The sequence below is a fragment of the Eutrigla gurnardus genome (assembly GCF_963514095.1).
Source record: "Eutrigla gurnardus genome assembly, chromosome: 8".
NCBI classification, from domain to species: domain Eukaryota; kingdom Metazoa; phylum Chordata; class Actinopteri; order Perciformes; family Triglidae; genus Eutrigla; species Eutrigla gurnardus.
In genome coordinates this window covers 5,243,864-5,267,813 of record NC_139922.1, presented here as the reverse complement: position 1 = coordinate 5,267,813, position 23,950 = coordinate 5,243,864, and the positions used below count along the sequence as shown (strand labels likewise).

General features: G+C 43.8%; 1 protein-coding gene across 1 annotated transcript; it reads right to left on the bottom strand.

The window, feature by feature from the left end:
- Nucleotides 1–1,520: 1,520 nt before the first annotated feature.
- asxl1 (ASXL transcriptional regulator 1) lies at nt 1,521–18,094 on the bottom strand. Its single transcript, XM_084014583.1, has 11 exons — nt 17,751–18,094; nt 13,927–14,010; nt 11,925–12,044; nt 10,511–10,712; nt 9,100–9,269; nt 8,844–8,928; nt 7,860–8,026; nt 6,996–7,092; nt 6,007–6,112; nt 4,632–5,745; nt 1,521–4,540 (listed from the first exon to the last, which is right to left on the bottom strand). The coding sequence occupies exons 1-11, from the start codon at nt 17,805–17,807 to the stop codon at nt 1,967–1,969; spliced, it is 4,776 nt and encodes a 1,591-aa protein (XP_083870709.1). The 5' UTR covers nt 17,808–18,094; the 3' UTR covers nt 1,521–1,966.
- Between the last annotated feature and the right edge of the window lie 5,856 nt (nt 18,095–23,950).

Sequence of the window (23,950 nt, the reverse complement as noted above, 5' to 3'; positions counted from 1 at the left end):
AGGGGGGGTTATGTCTTAATATTCTTTGTTGAGGAGTGGGTCACCCAACAATTTTTAGTCTGGGGGGGTCTCAGCTTTTGTCATGAAAACAGCAACATTTAAAATATAGTATAAAAATAAATCTTAGCAACACAATAATTTGTTTAAAGTGATATTTTTATTTTCATATTAATTCTGCCATGTTGATTGCAGGGTCATGTCAAAATAAATTATATCGCCGGGGGGGTTATGCATAAAGTGATCAGAGGTCCGAAAATCCCTCCTTAAAATAAATAATGAACAGATCCTGAGTAGCCTACTTTTATCTGCTACATGAGTTAAGTGGAGAGAACTGTTATCAGAGTACATTCTCCAATAAACTACATCCCCGTTTTTCCTTAGGCATTATATTATTTCTCATTGGTAATAACAAGTCCTAATAACGAGAGCTGAGCTTATATTTAGAGCTAATTTTCTCAAGGGACAGAAATCAACAATCTGGTTATAAACTACAATACATGTTGAGGACATCCATCCATTGTCTACTGATTTATCTTGTATTCAGGGGCTGGAACCGATCCCAGCTGACGTTGGGTGAAGGCGGGGTACACCTATTTTTATGCGTTTTTGTTATTTTGAGATAACATTTGTTTTCTCAAGATAACAATTAATTATTTAGTTATTTTGACATAAGAAAGATAGTTTTCTTCCTTGTTTATCTTCCGGTCACAGTAAACAATGGCGACCGAGTTTGAGCGGGTTTGTTTGGAGTTGGAGCTCATTGATATTGAAGAACAAATGATTTTATTGCACAGGTGTCTGTACGACCACTAAACGATCTTAGTTGAGATCTCGTCGACGAAATATTGAATTCGTTATCTCGAGAAAACAAACTTTCTCATCTTGAGATAACAAAATATTAAGTTGTTATCACGAGACCCTGCTGTTTTGCTGCTTGTGCTCATCAGATCCACCCGTCGCTCCTCCACAGTCCATATATGGTCACTTCCTTTACTGGTTGGAAAAAATGCAAGATGATGACGATGGCCGAAATGCCAAACTCTAGGCTTCAAAACTGTAGTCCACATATAACTGTGTGACATCATGAAAAACACCCCAACGGTTGAATTGTGAGACTACACAAAAAACATTTACTCTGCATGCGAGTAAGTAATTCACACATTTATTACAAGACACACTAAATGCCTGGGTAATCATTGAGCAATTATGTAAATAATCATAAATAGCCTATTAAGTGTGCATTTTCTAATATATTTATTACATAATAAGATTAAGTATTGTTGTCAATACTGGTGATTCTGGCATGTACATGGGCCACCGCCGTTTTCAACATGGTACTTGTCTGGATCTGAATGCCTGGCTGGGCCTCCGATACTGGGGGTGGTCCGCATCTCTGATTCATTCACGTTCAAAGCCTTCAAGGATCCCACCGCCTTTCAATGATCACTTTATTTGTTCATCGTACTTAATAGACGTGAGTTTAAGGGAAATATGAAATGAGTCCAAACAAACCAGTGAAACAATGTAATTTGCTCATTTTAATGGTTAAAAAAATACTTCTTTGCGCAAAGAGACAACAATAAGTCCCTGTTTGCTGAGGAAACGAGGAACCAAAACAATGACGGCCACCGAATGATGACAGGTGGAGCGAGATAAGATGAGGTAAATGTTTTTGAGGAAAGAAAACAAAAAAAAGGCACAATTTACAATCAACCATGCCTCAAATTCACAATAATAATAATGATAATAATATTAATAATAATAATAATAACAATAATATATAAGTACAGCTAAAAAAATCTGAAAATATGCAACAACAAAAATACAGACCACTTATATTATACAAGGCAAATCTTGCCTGTCAGGCTCCTCCTGTGTGCTCTACCTAATCAGGCTTCTGTACACTCTGGAGCCTCAGTCCGCTGCTGATACTGTACAGATGGCAGTTCTCTGGAGCGTCAACATACTATCTCACCACCAGACAGGACACGCACAGTTTGGAGGGCCCGATGCAGTCGTCATGGCAGAAGGCACCACAGCCTTGGCACATGATCATTGCTTTGAGGCGGCATGAGCACTTGAGTGCCACCTCCTCGGCTGTACTGTCAGTAAAGGCCTGGATGCTGAGGGTGGTCTGGCTGGAGGCCAGGCGGGGACGCAGCTGGAGCACACTGTCCGCCATGCTCCGGGAGAATCCTCCATTGTCCATCACTGATACGTTGGCTGTGTAGCTTACTCCTCCGACGCCACCGTGCTTGGGGAGCTTCCCATACAGCTGGAAGGGAAGGGCGGAGGGGGAGGGGGAGGAGGAGGAGGGAGAACCAGAGGAGTAGGTAGCTTTGCTGTGCTCCTTCTTTGCCATCCTGGCTAAAGTCATTTCCATGTTGAGGAGTCCCTCCATCGCCCCTCCACTCAGGTAGCCGTCCACATAGCTCCCCGGCTCCTTTTTGGTAACACTCATGGGTTTAATGGGGGATGACTTGGCAAGAGCCTGGCAAGGGGGCCGTGCTCCCACTTCATTCTTTACGGTGAGTGAAGGAGACAGCTGCAGCTGGTGAGCGTGGGGGGGCTGAGACTGGGGGGGCCGCCAGTTGATCTTAATAGTAGGCACCACCTCTGTGGGACAGGGGTCTACATGGGGAAGAGAGGGGCCATTAGGCATGGTTCTGAGGGCTAGCTGGGGCCTGTCCGGAGTGACCCCCTGTGAGAGCTGAGGGCCATTAGAGTCTTTTATAACGGCAGACTCTACAGCGGTCTGAGAGCTTAGGTCCGACTTACTTCTGGAGGACAACGAACTGGAGGAGGGTGGCAGAGAGGTTATGACTGGGACAGCCCCTGGGGCCTGCTGGGACTGATACGGAGATGCAGCTGGGGCCTCCATCAGACAGGAGACTGGGCAGCCAGTTGGAGACTTGTGGATCTGAGAGGCTGCACTCAGTTCTGGGCTAGGAGACTGGGATGAGACCTCAGGCCTGTTGCGAGGCCCTGGGGTCCTTGCCACTGGTGGTCTGGGTTGGGGTCCTGGCAATCGGCTGATCTCCAGCCTGTTGGCAGAGTGTGAGGGTAGAACCTTCTCCAGGGGTAGACTACCCTGGAGTAGCTGAGTGACTAAAGGGTTATTGGCCTCCACACTGGACACTAGTCTGACTAAGCTGGCCTGTCTCTTGGAGGCAGCTGCAGCAGTTGGGTGAGTGACAGAGGCCTTTAAACCTCCACTACACTCCTCTTCAGTAGAGCTCTGTCTGGACTCTCTACAACCATCTCCAGGCTCCATTTTGACCACAACGTTCATGTCCCTGAGCCCCTGTGGGTGGCCTATGGGGAGGGACTGGTGGTCTTGGGAATGGTGGCCGCTGTGCTGAGGGTGAGGCAGGCCGTTGGGGAAGCAAGGCTGAATAACAGTCTGACCTTGGCGGCTGGACACACGGGCCTGGATGACTGGCTGCTGGTTCTGAGGAGGAGGGCTGCAGATGACAAGTTGGCCATTTCTCTGGATGCTCACCTGGGAGCACCAGTCCCGGTCAGGCTGCTGCTGCTCATCCTCCTGGATGTCATTCTCACAGTCTGAAGCAGTCTCCGTGGAATCGCTATGCATCCCAGCCTCGTCTTCTTTCTCTCCACCTGATGAGTCCACTTGTTGGGGAGAGGCTTCTTCTGTTTGCCGTCGCTCTATAGCCAAGTGAGAAAATACCTCCTGGGGTTCCACATGATGTGAACCATGCTGGATAACACCACCTAGCCCAGCTTCCTTCCCCTGTAACTGCTCTTTGGGTTTACGGGAGCTGGCCAGAGTATGGATAACATCCACACCCTGAGCCCCAAACCTGGGAAGGGAATCTGGGATGGAGGTTGGGGCCAGTGAGGGTTTTTCACAGCCCTGGTCAGGCATGACTGAAGGGACAGACTCGGGCACCTCAGGCGTTGGAGAGGGAGGGGAGTCAGCTGCCTTGTCTGCAAGTCCATTAGAAGAACTGCAGACAATGGCCGACATTGCTTCTACTTCTTCTCCAGCCTCTTGCCCCCCAGCGGCCTCCTCTCGTGGAGGGCTAGGGGTCTGTGGGGGTTCCAAGGACATAGACGTTGAGGTAGTGGACAGGGAAGGGGACGGTTGGGGTGTGGGCTCTACATTGAGAAGCTGTAGTTGTGTTCCAGACGAATTAGTGCCTGAAGACGATCCCTGCTCCTCCATCCCACCACCTCCCCTTCTTCCACTTCCTCCTCCTCCTCCTCCTCCTCCTCCTCCGGGCTCGATAGGTCCTGGGTGTTCTCGCGCTCGTCGTCCATTGCTGCTATCCGGTAGCCCAGCAGCAGGCCGCAGCCTGACGCCGGGCGCCCCTGTCCCGTCGCTAGTGGCTGCAACAGCAGCAGCGGCCTCCCGCTGGGCCCGGGCTTGCTGGGCACGGGCTTTGATGTCCGCCAGGGTGCGCGCGCCCCCCGTCCCCGACCGCCGCGAGCCCTCGCCGGGGGGCACGATCCGCGGGCAGATCTGGTAGGTGGGGTGGCCTTTGACCCAGGGGGGTTTGATTCTGGACAGTTGAATCTGGGATAGAGACACAAGTACAGTGAGTCAAACTTTAGCTCGACAGCAACACATTGCTCAACTCAAATTATTTTTGTGCACCACATCTTACCCGGATTGGCGGCACCTTGGGCTCCTCGGTTGTCGGCTGCGGCTTCTCTGAACGGACACTGTCAATTGTGGTACGAAAGGACTGACGGTCGTCAAGCCGCGGCCTCTTTTCGGGGAAGCTGGAGAAGGCCTGGGTCTCATCTGGCCTTCTCTTCTGCTCCTTGAGCTGAGCGCTGGGTACAGGGGTGGTGGCTGGGCTGGCTGAGGGGCTACTCTCCCGGCTGCTGGTGGCGGTACCCCCTGTGACAGAGGTGACCACGGATGCAGTGTCATCCAGGGGATCGGCAGCGACTGCCGCACTGGAGGACGCGGAGGAGGATGAAGAAGAGTCGAGGCCTGCGGCAAAAGCCCCCTGTCTGTCAGAAGGTGAGGAGGGTGAGGAGACGGGTGAGGAGGCAGACGAAGAAGAGGAAGAGGAGGAGGAAGAGGAAGGTGAGGAGGTGGATGCCAGTACAGGTGCAGCCTCCTCTGGGAGTAGGCGGGCCGCAGCTTCAGGCTCTTCGTTTGCACTGGTGGAGGCTGGGCTGGGACTGGGGCTGGGAGTAGGAGTAGGAGTGGGTGTAGGAGTAGGAGTAGGAGTAGGAGTGGGAGTAGGAGTGGGAGTAGGAGTTGGAGTGGGAGTCTGAGTGGGAGTGGGAGTGGGAGTGGGAGTAGGTGTCGGAGTAGGAGTAGGTGTCGGAGTAGGAGTAGGAGTGGAGGCTGGCAACGTTACTGGTTCTGGAGTGGGAGAGGCCTTTGGCTCGGTGGAGGCACTCTCAGCTGGGAGCTCCACGCCACACTCAGCCTGCAGCACCACCTCACCTTGAACAACCGTGTGGTCGGACATGGGAGAGCCAATAGAACCTGCTGGGATGTCCAGTGCGGCGCTGGCCTCAGCCGCTTCTGCAGACTGCAGGGCCGGAGGAGTGGTCTTGCAGAGGGTTCGGCGGGCCCTCCGACGCAAGTCGGCCCTCGTGCGTCTCCTCATCCTGCCGTCTCTCCTCCTCCGACCCACGCTGCGTCTCTTGGGGGCACCAGTTGCCACCACAGCCACATCACTGTCCAGCACACTGGCTGCAACTTCACTGGCTTCACTCATGGTAAGCTTGAGGGACTCCTCTTGTGTCAGGCCAGACCTACAATTACACAAACTGTGTTTTAGAACATAGTGGAAACAATGATATATGTCCGAGTATCACGGTGGCCTTAAGTGATGGAGGTCATACTGGAGTTGCCTACACTACATTGAGAACAGCAAGGGGGATGGAAACAAACAGCTTTAAATATCCTCATCGAGGCTTTTCTATAATAATAGAATTGACACTTGCAGTCAATAAAATGTTAGGTCAACTAATAAAGTATGACAGAAAACTAACATTGTCGTAGTGTGAACTTACTTTTGCCCGTGGTACTCTTCAAAGAACTTTTCCTTCCAAGCCTCCACCTTCTTCTCTTTCTCCATTTCCTGTCGGAAACGCACCTGCATCTCGTGGGTGAACTCACCTAAATGTGTAAAACACGGAAAGATTCAAAAGAGTAGCTCCACAACTTCACTTCTTGAAGTGATTAACCAGGATAATATTTGGTATAAACCTGACTTGTCTGCCCTTCATGTATTTTGTGTACACTAGGCTTGGGCACCATAACACTGCACTGCTACACACAGCTATAATGTTACGTAAACTAGGGATGTCAAGTGTTAACAAGGATGTCTTTGACCACTTATGCAAGTTGGTCTATAGGTTAATTTACATCTATATATTAACCAATTAGCTGTTAAGATAGAACGCATCATGGCGATCTCTGTGATGCCACAGTGTGTACGTGTACGTGTACGTGTACACACACACACACACACACACACACACACACACACACACACACACACACACACACACACACACACACACACACACACACACACACACACACACACACACACACACACACACACACACACACACACACACACACACACTATCAGCTTTATAAGGCAACGGAAGATGGAAAGACTGAGTCTAACTCAGATGTCTGTTACACTATAGATACGACACTACAACACATCAGGTCAGAAAGCAGCCCCTGTATATCGAAAATCATACTGTAGGGATTTCTAAATATTGTGGTATTCTGTAATGCTGTGTCCCAAGCCTAGTGTACACTCGGCCTCATTTTCATTCACACCATGTAAAGAACGCTGGAGGAACAGTGCTGCCTTTTGACGTGAATTTCTCTGCTGGTATTTAGGATTTCTTCTTCTTCATAACAAGTTTAGAAAGCTTCTGCCATCACAAGCCTCGTCTCCAGTTTCACCTTGTGAATATTTAAGACTGGCAGAAGCCTCAGTAAAATGTGACAGCTTGTCCATGATTGACCGGTTACTTACCCTCTGCCAGCCTCTCTTTCCAGCTCTGGGAGGCGTGGGTGAAGAATTCATTGTTGAGAGCTGAGCTGCTCAGTCTGGCCATACCATCTGGTCCAATCTTCAAGAGAGAGGACACAGTGTATGAATAGCAGCAACACAAGAATACATCATTGTTTACTACAGCTCTCTCATAAATGTGTCTATTTATGCTTGTTTTTAAATTGCACTTTTACTGTTTTAATTCTATACTTAAATGTGTAATGTCTTTGCTATTAATGTATTTATCTGCCTCTGTAAAGCATTTGAATTTCCTTGTATATGACTATTGCTATATAAATAAACTTGCCTTGTCTTACAATTGAGGAATTAAAAAAATACCAAATACTACTCTGCTAGCATAATATAAACTGCACAGTAGTATAGCAGTAGTTTCTTGTGTAAAATCTGACTGCTGATATTTGTGCAGCACACAATAGAATATAGAAATCTTGCTACTTAATAATAAGCTCCTTCAGTTTTATGATAATGATCTTGTTGTAATAGTCAATGCATTGTCTTACAAAACAGTTTGCCGGTCAGCATTCCATCAATACTATTTAGACTAGATGTCTGCTAATCACACATTAAGGGTGATAACCTGGTAAAGCAATGATTCACGTTTAAACGAACAGTTAATACCTACTTAGCTTTAAATTCACAATTTTGAATCCATAATGGTATGAGTCTGCGATGTTGACTTCTGCCAGTGCACTAAATGTCAAACACTGCTTTGAATTTTTTCTAATTTCTCCTTGTATGTTTGGTTGTTATATTAGGGGCATCCCTATAGCAACACTCTAGACATTCAACCTGGGAAACAACTGGAAGGAGAGAAAGACAACATACCTGTCGGTCCACCTCTGGCAAGAGCTGCAGCAGCTGCTGCTGTGAGTGTGTGGGGAAGGCCGAGAAGGTTCGCACATTGATGAGGGCTCTGATGTTTGTGTTGACTAGGATGGAACCGGGTGTTTCAAAGTCCACATCCACCCCTCCCCGACTTCTCTTCATGGGCCCTGCCACAGCAAAAACCATATGTTTAGCTTAGCCATTCAGCCTGATGCCCGAGACCCGTTTACACTTAGTAAACAATGATGGCGTGTGTAAGAGTGCGCACGCGTTGTGGCGACAGAAGTACGACAGATTGCAACAGCTTGTCAAGCTATGACCAAAGCTGGTGAATGTAACCTAAACAAAGAGACTTTCCATGTATGCTATGTGTTAGTGAGTGAGATTAGTAGAATACATTAGCAGGTGCTCCAATATTAAGTGGCCGCGTATGTATTTGTTATACAAGGTTACACCAGCGAGAAACGACTGGCATCAAGTCACAAGATGGTTCAGCTACGTTATCTGTGGCCGTGGTCAGAACGTCATGACGTAGAAATAGAGCTTTGAGTTTGAGGCACTGTCCGTCAGGACGTCGTTCGCATCTGTAATCACGGTATGACAGCAGGGCAGAGCGGCATCGAAAAACACGCAGCCAGCAGGCTATGTAAACAAAGCAAGGCGAGGCGAGGCTGTGATAACAACGCACACAGAGGGAGCTTCTCCACTCAGGTAGACATTACAAGAGTATGGTGCTGTGCTGGTTTTAATGCTCTGAATGTTAAATACAGTTTCTTTAACCAGTGACCGTGTTATCTGGTGAATCTCAACTGGGGAGATATTTGCTTCAGATAGTGAATTCATTCAACTAAACGTATCGTTATCGTTTTAAAAATCACGCTGTTTTTTCTCTGTATTGCCGTCGGTTGGTTAAACAATGCTGAGGCCCATCAGCATTGTGAATTCTTGCCTTCATCAGTGGTGTGTTGATATCGTCGTGGTTACCTGAGGGAACGTGCTCTCCATTCACTTTAAGAGGGGTGAGGACAACACGAGGCATCATAACGGCTTTCTTCCTCTGCCTCCCTGACTGTAGCACACAAACATGGGGGCACAGGTGGACAGTCAGTATGTGAAGCAGCACTGTTTTCCTCTCACTCTACACATCCAAACACGTGGCTATGTTAAACCCACCAGGAGCTCCATTATTCAGACCAAACCAGAAAACAAGTGTACAGAATGACGCTGTAGCGTTGCTGACCTGTCTGGACCGGCTCAGTCTGGTCTGGGTGTGTTGAGCATGTTGGGCCTGCTGTGCTTCCGTGCGTCCCTGCTGGCCTGCTGCCCTGCTCAGGCGGGTCTGGGGCTGGTTAATGGGAGTTGGCAGTTCTGTGGAGCAGGAGGCGCTGGACGAGCTCTCATCCACCGATGCTTCAGGACAGAGAAAAACACATTTACAACTCTGTGCAACACGTCGTTTGTGAACAGGAGTGAAACCAGCACCATGCAAACTGCAAAAATCAATAAATAAAACCTGAAAAAACGTTTAACATCATTTTTGACTTGGTGTTCCTAACAGAGCGGTTACATAAATTCACCAATTAACATCAAAAAAGGAAGTGTGGGGGTTTGAGACCCAACATCCAGCCAGGAGCCGGGAGGAGAGATGAGATGGAAGCTAAGCTAACCCAGCTAGGACCTAAGGCTACTCCAATACCCAGCATGCTCCTGGCTGTCTCATGTCTAGTGGGAGGAAAATAAGATCGATAAAATGATACTTCAGGCTAACCCCAGCAACGGGTGGTCGCTGACTATTAAGTCACATCTTTACAGAGATCTGGTTCCATCGTGGCAACCTGAATCCAACGGACCATGACAGGCGGACTGAAGGAGGAGGTGGACTTAGTGTTTACATTAATGATGCTTGGTGCTCACAGTCATTTGATGAAAATGCCAATTTTAATTAGATCAGCATAAAGAATGCTGTCAGTTTACGATTGGTTTGATTTAATTAACATACACACGTGCTACAATCAAATTAGAGGATTTAGCGGTGTTCATGAATCCGGAGGAGGTTTGTAGTACGGAGGTGAGTTTCATGAATGAGACCCATATACTTTGTAGTGCTTTTCTCGTTTATCATACAACACAGTTTTGTGAGACACAAACAACCAACCTGCCATGTTGAATGTTTTGAAAGTGACTTTGTCAACAACATGCCTCTCAATTGGTCCGATGTGTACATGTCCGAAACATGGAAAAATAGAATGCGGTCCAAAAAAATAAAGCTCAGCAGTATTTTGGTCACTGATGTGAAAGCTTGCATTGACTGGATATGGGTTTGAAAAATAATGAATGAAATTAGCAAACGAATAGCACAAAATATGCACATCTGGCCTTTAAGCCCCAAAGCTACTTGGTTAGGTTAGGTACCAAAGCAAAACACTGAATTATAAAACAAAACAAGACAGTGTGCAGTAACACAGCAAGGTCAGAGGCTCGAAACCCAAATGTGATCAGGGTGAGCATGGTACGCCAAGTCATTTACTGCACCTCCACTTTGAGATGGAGTTTCAGGGCGTGGTTTGGCATGACGTCGTAATGGAATAAACCCTATTAAGGAGGGCTCTGGTGTACAGAATGATCTTTTCTGGTTTGTGGTGCTGCGTTACCGTCATTGTCTCCACTGGCAGCAGCGGTGGTCTCAGTGGAGTCGCAGCTTTCCTGCTCAGTGGCCTCAGTGGGGCCGACAGAGGCCACCACTGCGCCTGATGCCGGTGTGCTGCTGCTGGAAGCTGGGGCGGCGGTGCTGCTCGCTGGCTCTGTTGGTGTCTCAGACTCTGATGTTGTCTTTGTCCACTGGAGGGCGTTCTTCTACAGATTGTGAGGAAAACAGATTTTCATTTCATTCTTGTTGTGGTCATCAGTAGGGCAGGGTTCAAATAAAAATTTAAATCGATCTTCATTTGAATGTTCCGATATCGATTAATAACTAACACACACACAAACTGCATTGAGGCTCTTTAATACTGCTAACTAGCTCAACCCACGTTTTCATTGGCTTATTCTTTTGGAATGAGACCAAAAGCAGGAAGTACGTCAGAAAGTAGAGCTGATGAGGAGGGCGCAGCCATGGCAACGGGGACACAGCATCCTCAGGGGAACGGCAATGTGGTTGTTTTACTTTCTGTACATTAAAGTTGACAGTTTGAGATCATTCATTTTGTGCCTAAGCTTAATTATTACTGAGCAAGAAAGCTGTCACCTGTTGGTAATTCAACATATTTATTGGGAATGTTTTTGGAACGCCCTCTAGTGGACAGGAAGCAAAACAACCACATTGCCAATAATGGCATGTATGTATAAGTCTGTGTAGTGTAGTTAATAATAGGCAGAATTTCAAAATTACATTTTTTAATATAATTTGACTATTGGAAAAAATATGGAATATGTTGTTTTTCCTTGATTTCCTCAACAATGATACAAATTTGGGGTGCAATCAGGAAAAATTTGTAATCACCATCAAAAGTGTTAAAACATTTTTTTTAATGTTGAATATAGGTTAAGGTCACGTTGCTGCAGTGGTGCTGGTGCAGTTGTATCGAAGGGCACACTCACACTAGGGCCAGTTGATCTGTACTGTGCCGAGACAGGATTGTCCCCCCTACCCACCGTTTTGCACTCACACTGGTCCAAGCCCGACCGGACCTCAGCTCGATTGCCTCTTGTACATACGTCATCACATCGTAATACGACACATGCATGGCTTTACGTAGCGCCAAGAAACGCCGTCTCAAAGTATTCACAATGGAGAACAGATCATGACTGCACCTACCGACAAGTCACGTCTGCACATAATTCTAGTAAACACTCGACCTATATCAGAGCATGTGAGTGGAGCGGATTCTGGACAGATACGTATTAAAACGTTAATTCCACAAATTAATCATCCCCCGTTTTGACATGCGTGCATGTGTGTGTGTGTCAGATCCTTTAAGATGTTCTACTGTGAGCGATTCTGATGGTAGTGTTAACACACCACAGGCTGGTGAAGTGTTGACAGTAAAGAGGCTAGTGTTTGTGTACCTTGAGTGTAAACAGGCTCATCCGTCCAGGCAGCTTGAAGAAGATGCTGTTCTTGACTCGGTCCCCTCTGACCTGGGAGTGCAGCATGGTGACCAGGCAGGCCAACGGTGCTGTACCACTGCGCGCGCACACACACACACACACACACACACACACACACACGTTAGTTTCAATACTCAAGTCTTCCATAATCAAGAATGTCAAACTTTAATAACACTAGTGAAAGAAGGTAGAGCCAGGTGCCTAAATAGCCATTAATCGGCTTTAGAATATAATTTCAATATAGAATTTTGTTTTTCCTTGAGATTTTATCATTGTCTGATAACAATTCATCTCTGGGAATCTGTTATTAGTGAAAAAGTGACAGCTATTATTATTACTATTATTGAATGTGTTATGAAATTATCACAGCAGCATAACTGCCAGATCTACTTTGCAGGATATGTGCTCCTTGGACATGCGTCACCTTTGTTAAACAAAAGTAGCTGGACTAGCAATAACCAAAGTATTAATGAGTAAATATGAAGATGAGTGTATGGAGTACTTATGATGCTCTTAGCTTCAACACATTTTTAATGCCTACCATGTGTGACAAATCCTGTCATGTCATTCTAATGTTTGGGGTGTATTTTCTTTGTTCTCTATCTTTGTCCTAGAATTACTACCCGTGTCATTAGTAGCAGAGCACTGCAATGACGCGTCAACAATTAGCTGTAACTAAATCATTATTGTGACAGTCTATTTGACGCTTTCTATATGCACTACTCTTTAATTCTGGTTTTGTGTTGGTACTGCAGTTCAACAACTCATTTTCATTTGACTTTAACAATATTATCTATTGATTAGATTTTAGATGTCAGCAGCTTTGCCCAACAGATTTTACATTCGCCACCTGAAAATACTTGAACTTACTTAACATAATGTATGACTTGTGTGTCTTGTATTGTTTTGCTATTTGAAAACTATTAATGTGACAAACGGGAAAACCTTGGCGAAGGTAAACAATGACTGCAGCCTAGGTATTAACCCGCTAATAAGGCAGTTATTGAGTGTATACGACACCAACCAAGTGATCAAATTTGAAATCTTCTGGTTAAATGTTAAACCTTCATCCGAACAGCATGTCAACATAGAAGGATTGCCATAAAGTACTGTGAGAAACAACCATCATAGTAAAATGTTAACTTATTTCTTCTCAAATCATCATGTCATACGAAGAAAATATGTTTTTATTTGAGCAAAGTTACAAATATCTTGTATATTGTACGAAATAAAAATAGACAGATGAGAAAATGCGTGTCTGCTGCACCTGTCTGTCTGTCTGTGTCTCCTTCACAATGTCTGACAGGGTGCCCCGAACCCAAACCCAAAGATTTCCTCACAGCACAAGTTGAAATTCAATAAAGTTCACCTACGAACCATCACTTCAAAACATCAACAATATTGTAAAAGTGAAATGGTGACAGGTGTTTTCCATTGCTATACTATTGGGAGCTTTGTGTTTGCCTTTACCAAGAAAACAACGTGCCCAGTGCAGGCACAGGCCTTAAAGGAGATGGAAGAGCATGAGAACCATGAGGTGTTTGGTTACAGAAGAGAAGCAATTAGTGTCCTCTAACCTACCTCCTGATTAAGACAGCAGCAGGCCAAGGGATCCATGTAGGAGGAAATCAAAAAACATCAGTTAGAACCACAATCATTAACATGTTCAGTTGATAAGTGATAACTTTGCTGACTGCTAAAAATACTAGAACAATAATATATATTTAATATAGGTTAGGAAGCCACATTCAAATGCAATGATCAACTCTAGATTGACAGACAAATATCCAATGAGCCAGTGTCCCTGTGTTCTTTCCATCCTACTGTGGGCTTGTAGTTCTACATTAGAAAAGGTACAGCTCAGTTGCTGTAGTCCGGTTCAAATCAACAGCTTGTATAATAATAGTTGTTACCATTTTAACAGTAGCAGCTACAAAAAACTGTGTGTGTTTGTGCCTGACCGCATTTCCTTCAGCCCCTTGGTCTGGATGACATGGAGGATTTGTTTGGGAGTCATAGGTGCATCAGAGAAGTTCTCCAAAACCTGAAAAACATCCACATTGTTTTTAACCACAGAAACTGAAAAGAATTCCCCTGCAACGTTATGAAAAACCCCTGAACAGACACATGGAAAATCAAGATCTATTCTATCTAGAATATCTATAGTTGAATGTTGAAAAAAGTATACATGTTTATAGAAATAAACAACATACTGGAGGTGAGCAGGACAATTTACAGTTGTAAAATAACAAATTAATATGAACTGAATTGTAGCTAAAATGCTTCATCAATGAACAATTGATCTTTTTGTATTCATCCTACATTTATTTTACTCTTGTTACTCTCCATTCCATTCAAATGAAAGGAAAGCGTTTCCGGCATCATTCATGGCAACAGATTGAATGTAATTCAAAATGTCTTCCTGTAAAACGTGTGATGTCATGTCATGTATATAGTAGTAGAGATGCAGATTGCATCTGACTGAATTCCCCTCCAACCACCCCTCCCTTTCAAGCGCGTCAGAGAACGACTGTGGCCTTTGGGTAACTTAAAAACGTGATATGCCTTTCTAGAACCATTGTCGGCTTCGTCCACTCTGAAGGCAAGATGTCCTAAGAATAGTGATGGACCGATATCTTTGGACCATCTATAATACACCGAAAAAATATTCTCAGCTAAATGTAAGGCAAAGGGATTCCAGTATGTTTTGATGCCATTTTGCATTTTAAGCATATTTTGATGATAATCTGCATAATATCGTGTATAGCAATTTATATGGATGGTTGTGAAACCAAATTTACATATCCTCTCAAGTCTACCAAAGAACTGTACAATTTTCTACTTTGACCTTTAATTTATGTGCAACATTATTTTTGACAATGATACTGCCAAAAGTTAGCTTAACACAGTGAAACAATTTATGTCCGCTAAGTCAACACTGCTTAGCTAACGTAGCTAACGTAAGTGGGCTAAAGACATTGTCTTGGTGCTGCGGTGGTCCCACAGAATAAATAAAGTCAATCAACTAACCATTATTGTGAAATACAACTTTGCTTTAACAAGGGCAACTTCTTGACCACAAAGTAAACATTCTGTCGGCATCACAAACACAACACGTGTAATTACCATGTTAACTGGTTGCTCTCAGTGGAATGTGCTGTGGTTGCTGGTCCTGATGCCACCCCTTTATAACCCCAACAGAACATGTCGGGGGCGTTGTAAACACCTAATCTTTTTATCATTTATGCCAATGGTCTCCAACAATACATGACCTTGTTGGTGCTACCAGTAACTACCTGCACATTTCTTAGTGGCTTGGTAAAGGTGTATAGAATATGTATATAAATTACATAACACAGTCACATAATAAACCCATTTCTATCCAATAGAATTAACTGACATCCCCTTGTGACTAAATATCATTATTAACAAATAAGCCATCAATAAACAAGTTACATCGCTTTCGATCTTGGTTACATCAGTGACGACGAAACATTAAAAAAAAATCCTTCCTCTATTTATTTGCAAGGACACTGACGCTGTTGAGAGGTGAGCTAGTGTTTTGCCCACTTTAACTTTATTAGCATCGTACATAAAGATACACATGAAATGTGACATCTACAGCATCCTAAGCAGGAGCAGTGGGCTGCTAGTAAGCACCTGGTGGGCAACTTTCGGTTCAGTTTCTTGCTCAAGGAGCCTTCAACTATGCTACAATAGAAGGCAGGGATCGAACCCCCAGCCTTCTGGCTAAAAGATGACCTGCTCTCCCCACAATGCTACAGCTGAGGGGCAAACAATCATAAAATAATATCAAAACATTCAATATGATGCAGTTCAGTGCAGGAACGAGACGATATAAGATTTTTTATCACGGATAAGGATAAAAACACAAGTTGATTGCCGTTAATTTACATTCTAGGGATAGTCAGAGATATGACTTGTAAAAGCTGTCTAGCTCACTATCAAGGGAGAGAAATGAGAGTCTGATTTAAAAATGATACAGGATGCAAAAATACATGTTTTGATTTATGTATCCTTTATGGGGACCTTCTGACGTATGACAATCTAATATAAGATTATTATTGTTTTTCACAACAACAACAAAAAAATGTTTCATGTCTCATTTGTGACACAGTAAGAATATTTGTTTCTTAATTAAATGTTAAGTGATACCAGGATGTTTTTGCTCCAATTTGAAGAGTTTTAATCATATTTTGATGATTATTGGGATAATATGGATCACAAATATTCTGGCAGGATAATCATTATAAGAAATCTTCATATTGTTCCATGTATAGTCCAGAAACACCACCACAAACTACAGCCTCAGTATTAAAGATATAGTTCAAATGAAACCACCTGAAAGTCTTAACAAAAGTTGACCAATAGAGCTTCCTTTATATGTGGCTGAGCTTGTATACGCCATTGGATTTAAGATTGTATTGATGTACTTTATGCTGTTGGCCGGACGTGTATATGGTGAGCTGCAGCTGTGAGACCACTATGAGGAATATGAACATGGACCATGAAACTGAATCCTTCCTGTGTACTTCATCTGCCGTCACTATAAAACAGGAATGTGCTGTCAAAAATAACCAAAGTTTACTGGAATTGACCGTTAAACGAAAAAAGAGTGAATTCATATTTGGGAATGTTTGGAATAGAGAGACAGTGAACATGGTTATCACATCATCATTGATAACCATTATATTATATATATGAATGAATGAATACACACATGCTGTGTGTGAAGAGAGAGAGAGAGAGAGAGAGAGAGAGAGAGAGAGAGAGAGAGAGAGAGAGAGAGAGAGAGAGAGAGAGAGAATGAGTAGAAAGTAGGGGCCTATCCGGTCAAAACAGACCTAATAGCTAGTGAACCCATTGATCTCAAACTGGGGATAAACACTACAACGCTGCACAGTGAAAAACCACACCTGACCACATCCCCACATGTAATGAATATCCGACGTGTAGTCAACTGTTCAGTCGTCCATGTGCATTGTAATCTGTATTAAAGTGGACTTTAAATGAGAATAATCCCATCAGATGGCTAGTGTTGGCGTCTGCCTTCAACTGTTTCTTGTGACTACACCTCTTTTCGAAATAGCCAAACGCTCCTGGTTGATCCCCCGACGGAGCCTGGTTGATTTAACTAACGTAACGAGGATTTAATTCATCCCCCTTTACATGCCGTGCCCATCTGTATTCACAATACAGCTGGGTTAGCTAGTGGTTAACAGTAGCCGTTAGTTTTGCTAACGGTAGCGTGCGTTATTGTCAATATAATCATCACACACTATTAGCGACTATTACTGCACGTTATCATGTACATTAACGTTAAGGGGTCAACAAGGGTGCCTTTTACTGACTGTTAATTCACATTAAGAGTATAAACACGTCGCGTATCTTAAGATACTCAGATGGTAATTAGCGTAGGGCTAACTAGCTTGCTGCCTAGCAAACAAAGAGCTCAAAACAGGAGAGGTGGATGTTAGCGTGCTAGCCTGCGTTAGCACGTTGCGTTACGTAGATCCTTATATCAGCAGCCAGAAAGACATACAGCACATGTAAATGGTTCCCCTGTATTGCATTTAATCTGAACATAACCTGCCTGCTGGCTGGACTAGTGCTGCTAGTAGATAGCTGAGAGGATATTATAGCAGGGTTGAGGCAGTGGTCGTGAGGAGAATGAACACAACCGCACACCTGGATCCATCACTTCACATCAATTCATACATAATTTACATGCAGCTAGTTAAATGTTCAAAATACGGTGTTTACCATGCGAGCTGCCTCAGCCCAGGTTCGCTCCTTCTTTCTCTTTTGTTTGTCCTTCATTTCCTCTGCGCTGGTGTCTGCGGCTATCCTGCTGTGTGTCTACAATGCAACCTCAATACGATGGCGGTTTAGCTGCTTAGCAAAATGGCTAACTACGTTCTAGGTTCACTGTGTAGACCCAGAACAAAACGTTCCCTTTGCCTCTGGACGACGCTATGGTGTCTAATAGTCTCTGGTAATGCTCGCTACTGTGTCCAGTGTCCAGTGCCTCGTCTAAGCTAGCTCAACACACATCGCCTCTCTGTAGCACAGAAGCAGTGTGAGTGCAGGGCTGGTGCTGCTGCAGGACAAGCCTCTTTGGAATGCAACAACCAGGTCAAAGGTCAAACCCTCCGCAGGAATGCAACAAAACAACGTCCAGCCCTCCGCATGCAAATAGTACACTTGAACAGATGCTGCATACAAATAATCATAAGAAAATAGTTTATATTGAGCCTTTTATCATCCACTACACTGATGTTATATATTGAACGCCTAATATATAACAACATATAACAGTCCAGATATTACAAGACCAAAAATGTTGTATTATTCATAATAAAACTGACAAAGGGCTAAAGCTGACATACCACAGAATCTATTTTTACTCTGCAATTATGTGAAGCTGTTTTTACGATAACAGACAATACAGCAAAACTGAATGTGGGGAAATAAACACACCTGATAGCAACAACACTTAGAATACTATGACATTATAGCCAATATTAGTCATTAAATTATTTGACCAATGCCATTTTAGCCAAGTAGGTCATCTGGCTGAAAGATGCTTACTGCCCTACTCACTGCTGCATGTGGGTTGAATTGGCCCTTTGAGAACAACAACTTGAAACAAATACAAGGCTATGATTGTATTTATGTCTCAATAACTTGGTATTTATAATTTTATGTGACATCAATGTTTACACACAATATGTAGGCCTAATGGTGATTTGTGAAGATAAATGTGATGACTGATAAAAAAAAAATCTGAAAAATTTGAGAGGGTGATTAAGCCTATCAATCAATCCGAAACCAAAACTAAATTATAACTCATTTGAGAGCCTGACTGTCAGCCTTTCACACCCAAACTGGAAAACAATGCAGCCAATTTTGTTTGTTATCGTGCTCCTGGTCCATATTCAGAATTCTTATCTGAATTCTCTGAGTTTCTATCAAGTTTAGTCCTTAAATCAGATAAAGATTAGATAATAAGATTATATTATGGTGGATTTTAATGTCCAAGTGGACGTTGTAAATGACAGCCTTAGTGTAGCATTTACCTCAATAATAGATTCTATTGGCTTCAGTTGGAGTGTACATAAACCTACTCACTGTCATAACCACACCCTTGACTTCGTCTTATTTTATGGCGTTGAGATTGAACACTTAATAATCTTTCCTCAAAATTTGTCTTTATCTGACCATTACTTGATAACCTTTGAATTATTGTTGCTGGACTTCACTCCTCTAGGAAAAAGCTACTACTCTCGGTGTCTATCGGACAGAGCTGTAGTTTAAGGAAGTGATTACACCAATCCTGAGTTCACTGCCATGTCTTAATGAAACGGAGGACTTCTATGTTAATCTTACCTCCCAGATCTATTCTCTTATAGATGAATCTGGAAGCCTACTGAGAATGACTCTCGACTCTGTTGCTCCTCTAAAACTATAAAACAAAGGAAGTTAGCTCCCTGGTATAACTCCCAAACTCGTAAATTAAAACAAAAATTGCATAATCTTGAAATCATCTGGCACTCCACCAAACTGGAAGAATCCCAACTAGTCTGGCAAGACTAGCTCTCTAGCCTCTAGCCTACTCATCTTTAATAGAGGAAAATAAAACCAACCCTAGATTTCTTTTCAGTACTGTAGCCAGGCTGACAAAGAGTCACAGCTCTACTGAGCCATGCATTCCTAGATCTTAGTAGTAACAACTTTCTGAACTTTTTTAATGATAAACTTTTAGCTATCAGAGACAAAATTACTCTTGTCTTGCCTTCAATTGGAACCACGTTATCCTCAAACTCAGGAGTTCTAGAACTAGCATTAAGACCTGATATATATTTAGACTGCTTTTCTCCAATCAATCTTAACCAACTAACGTCTATGATCTCTTCTTCTAAACCTTCAACCTGTCTCCTAGACCCGATACCAACCAGGCTACTAAAAGAAGTCTTACCCTTAGTTAGCGCGTCCTTACTAGCTATGATCAATGTGTCTTTATTAACAGGCTATGTGCCACAGTCATTTAAAGTAGCTGTAATTAAACCTCTTCTTAAGAAGCCTACTCTAGATCCAGGGGTTTTATCAAACTACAGACCAATATCAAATCTTCCTTATCTCTCTAGGATTCTTGAGAAAGTAGTCGCCAATCAGCTGTGTGACTTTCTCAACCATAACAGTCTACTTGAGGACTTCCAGTCAGGATTTAGAGTACATCATAGCACAGAGACAGCTCTGGTGAAAAATACAAATGTGCTTCTAATTGCTTCTGACAAAGGACTGGTTTCTGTACTTGTTCCTCTAGATCTTAGTGCTGTGTTCGACACCATTAACCATGAGATTCTAATTTGTAGATTGGAAAAATGAATTGGCATCAAAGGAATCGCATTAAGCTGGTTTAAGTCCTATTTATCCAATCGATCTCAGTTTGTGCATGTCAATGAAAAATCCTCCAGGCACACTGAAGTTAAATACGGTGTTCCTCAAGGTTCTGTGCTCGGACCAATTATTTTCAACTTATATATGCTTCCTTTAGGCAATATCATTATAAGACACTCTATGAACTTCAATTGTTATGCAGATGATACTCATTTATATCTATCAATCAAGCCTGAAGAAACCAATCAGCTAGTTAAACTACAGGCATGTTTTGATGACATTATATCCTGGATGACCTGCAATTTCCTGATGTTAAACTCAGATAAAACGGAAGTTTTGTACTTGGGCCTAAACTCCTCCGAAGCTCGCTGTCTAAAGATATAGCTACTATTGACGGGATTGCCATCACCTCAAATACTACCATAAGAAACCTTGGAGTTATCTTTGACCAGGACCTGTCCTTTGACTCACATATTAAACAACAACGACAAGGACAGCCTATTTTCACCTGCGTAACATTACTAAAATTAGGCCAATGCTGTCTCAAAAAGATGCAGAAAAACGAGTCCATGCTTTTATTACCTCAAGGCTGGACTATTGTAATTCCTTATTATCAGGCTGTCTTAAAGCTCTCCAGCTGGTCCAGAATGCTGCAGCGCGTGTTCTGACTAAAACTAGAAAGAGGGATCACATTTCTCCTGTATTAGCTTCTCTGCACTGGCTCCCAGTAAAATCCAGAATAGAATCATTCTTCTCACTTACAAGGCTCTTAATGGTCAGGCACAAAGAGCTCATTAAACCCTACTGTCCTATTAGAGCACTACGCTCTCAGAATAAAGGCTTACTTGTAAGCCTCCAAAATTAGAACAGGGGCCAGAGCTTTCAGCCATCAAGCTCCTCTTCTGTGGAACCATCTTCCAGATGTGGTTCGGGAGGCAGACACTGTTCCCACATTTAATATAGGCTTAAAACCTTTCTCTTCGACAACGCTTGTAGTTAGGGCTGGCTCAGGTTTGCCCTGAGCCAGCTCTTAGTTAAGCTGCTATAGGCCTTGACTGCCGGGGGATTTATTTATAGTGACACACTGAGCCTCTCTCTCTCTCTCTCTCTCTCTCTCTCTCTCGCTCTCTCTCTCGCTCTCTCTCTCGCTCTCTCTCTCTGTGTATGTTCCCCAGAGTCCCTGTGCTTTCTAGCCTAGCAGGTCTCCCTGGACCGTGGTGGAACCTGATCCGGACTGCATTGATGCTGTGGTCTTGTTTGACTCTTACCACTTGTATTTTTAAGGCGGCTGACTATTGGTTAAAGTAAATGACTAAAATCAGCATCTCTACTGTTACTAACTTGAGTCTGGCTATGCTTTCTGGTCCAGCAGAGACCGCTACTACCAACACCACATGCAGTTGGAACCCAAGGGCCTGGGCTGCATGAGATTTCTGCCTAAAAGCCTATTAAGGCAGTTTTTTCTCACCACTGATTGCTGTAACGCTTGCCCCTGGGTGATGTTGGGAATTTGAAATTGTGTTGACTCTGAAAATCATGAGCGTATTCTAGTCCTGCTCAATGTGTTTAGTGTCCTGAGATGACTTCTGTTGTGATGTGACACTATAAATACAATTGAATTGAATTGAATCTACAAGCAGGGCTGCAGGGTGGTGTAGTGGCACTGTTGCCTCACAGCGAGAGGGTCCCGGGTTTGATTCCCGGTTTCGGGTTCCTTCTGAGTTTGCATGTTCTCCCCGTGTTAGCGTGGGTTCTCTCCGGGTTCTCCTGCTTCCTCCCACAGTCCAAAGACATGCAGGATGGACCTGTCTGTCTCTAGATGTCAGCCCTGTGATAGACTGGTTACCTGTCTGTCTCTACATGTCAGCCCTGTGATAGACTGGTTACCTGTCTGTCTCTACATGTCAGCCCTGTGATAGACTGGTTACCTGTCTGTCTCTACATGTTAGCTCTGTGATAGACTGGTTACCTGTCTGTCTCTACATGTCTCCCTGTGATAGACTGGTTACCTGTCTGTCTCTAGATGTCAGCCCTGTGATAGACTGGTTACCTGTCTGTCTCTACATGTCAGCCCTGTGATAGACTGGTTACCTGTCTGTCTCTACATGTCAGCCCTGTGATAGACTGGTTACCTGTCTGTCTCTACATGTTAGCTCTGTGATAGACTGGTTACCTGTCTGTCTCTACATGTCTCCCTGTGATAGACTGTTTACCTGTCTGTCTCTACATGTTAGCCCTGTGATAGACTGGTTACCTGTCTGTCTCTACATGTCTCCCTGTGATAGACTGGTTACCTGTCTGTCTCTACATGTTAGCCCTGTGATAGACTGGTTACCTGTCTGTCTCTGCATGTCAGCCCTGTGATAGACTGGTTACCTGTCTGTCTCTACATGTTAGCCCTGTGATAGACTGGTTACCTGTCTGTCTCTACATGTCTCCCTGTGATAGACTGGTTACCTGTCTGTCTCTACATGTCAGCCCTGTGATAGACTGGTTACCTGTCTGTCTCTACATGTCTCCCTGTGATAGACCGGTTACCTGTCTGTCTCTACATGTCTCCCTGTGATAGACTGGTTACCTGTCTGTCTCTACATGTCAGCCCTGTGATAGACTGGTTACCTGTCTGTCTCTACATGTCAGCCCTGTGATAGACTGGTTACCTGTCTGTCTCTACATGTCAGCCTGTGATAGACTGGTTACCTGTCTGTCTCTACATGTCTCCCTGTGATAGACTGGTTACCTGTCTGTCTCTACATGTCAGCCCTGTGATAGACTGGTTACCTATCCAGGTGTACCCTGCTTTCGCCCAATGACACCTGGGATTGGCTCCAGCCCCCCTGGCGACCCTGAATACAGGACAAGCGGTAGACGATGGATGGATGATTCTACAAGCATGCATTTATATTTCAATATTTATATTTCAATATTATCTTTATTAAAATATATCTTTGCAGTGTGAAATTGTGTGAAAAAGTTAAGTTAAGTAAATGTGTATCTCTTAGCGTGATGTTTGATTCCATCCTCAATTTTGAATTTTAAAGTTATCCTATCCAGCTCAGGAGTATCACCACAACCCTTTCAGTTTTGAGTTTTAGTGAAAATGAATCCATCATTTTCTCACTCAGAAATCAGAAACCAATTCAGACTAAGCAAACAGAATGTACTGTATTAGTCCTATTCCTTCATTTCATTCTTGCTGTAAGATTTACATTTGCTCACTGTTTACAGTAAATAAATTAAAGCAACAGGAGGTCGATGAATGTACCACATCTTCACAGTTTCCTGGTTCCATCGTGGATTCATCCTGAATCAAGCTGACTTTGATGGGTGGACCTCAGGACAGAGGACAGGACTCTGGTGGGACGAGAGGAGGTGGACTCTGTTTACATCAATGATGCTTGGTGCTCAAACGCAGTCAGAGATGATGGACAATGCGTCCCTGATGTATTTAATACATATTAATAGATCTGATTGATTAAATGTGTTAAGTGTGCTCATAGCTCAGTGGAAAAGTTACTGCCCCATGTACCAAGGCTCCCTGCAGTGGTCCCGGGTTCGAATCC

Excerpts from the sequence above, each read along its gene's own strand:
- asxl1 (XM_084014583.1), bottom strand. The coding sequence starts at position 17,807 with ATGAAGGACAAACAAAAGAGAAAGAAGGAGCGAACCTGGGCTGAGGCA. Across the intron at positions 9,270-10,510 it reads TGCCAGTGGAGACAATGACG|CATCGGTGGATGAGAGCTCG; the intron begins GTAACGCAGCAC and ends TCTGTCCTGAAG. Across the intron at positions 4,541-4,631 it reads CCAAGGTGCCGCCAATCCGG|ATTCAACTGTCCAGAATCAA; the intron begins GTAAGATGTGGT and ends TCTCTATCCCAG.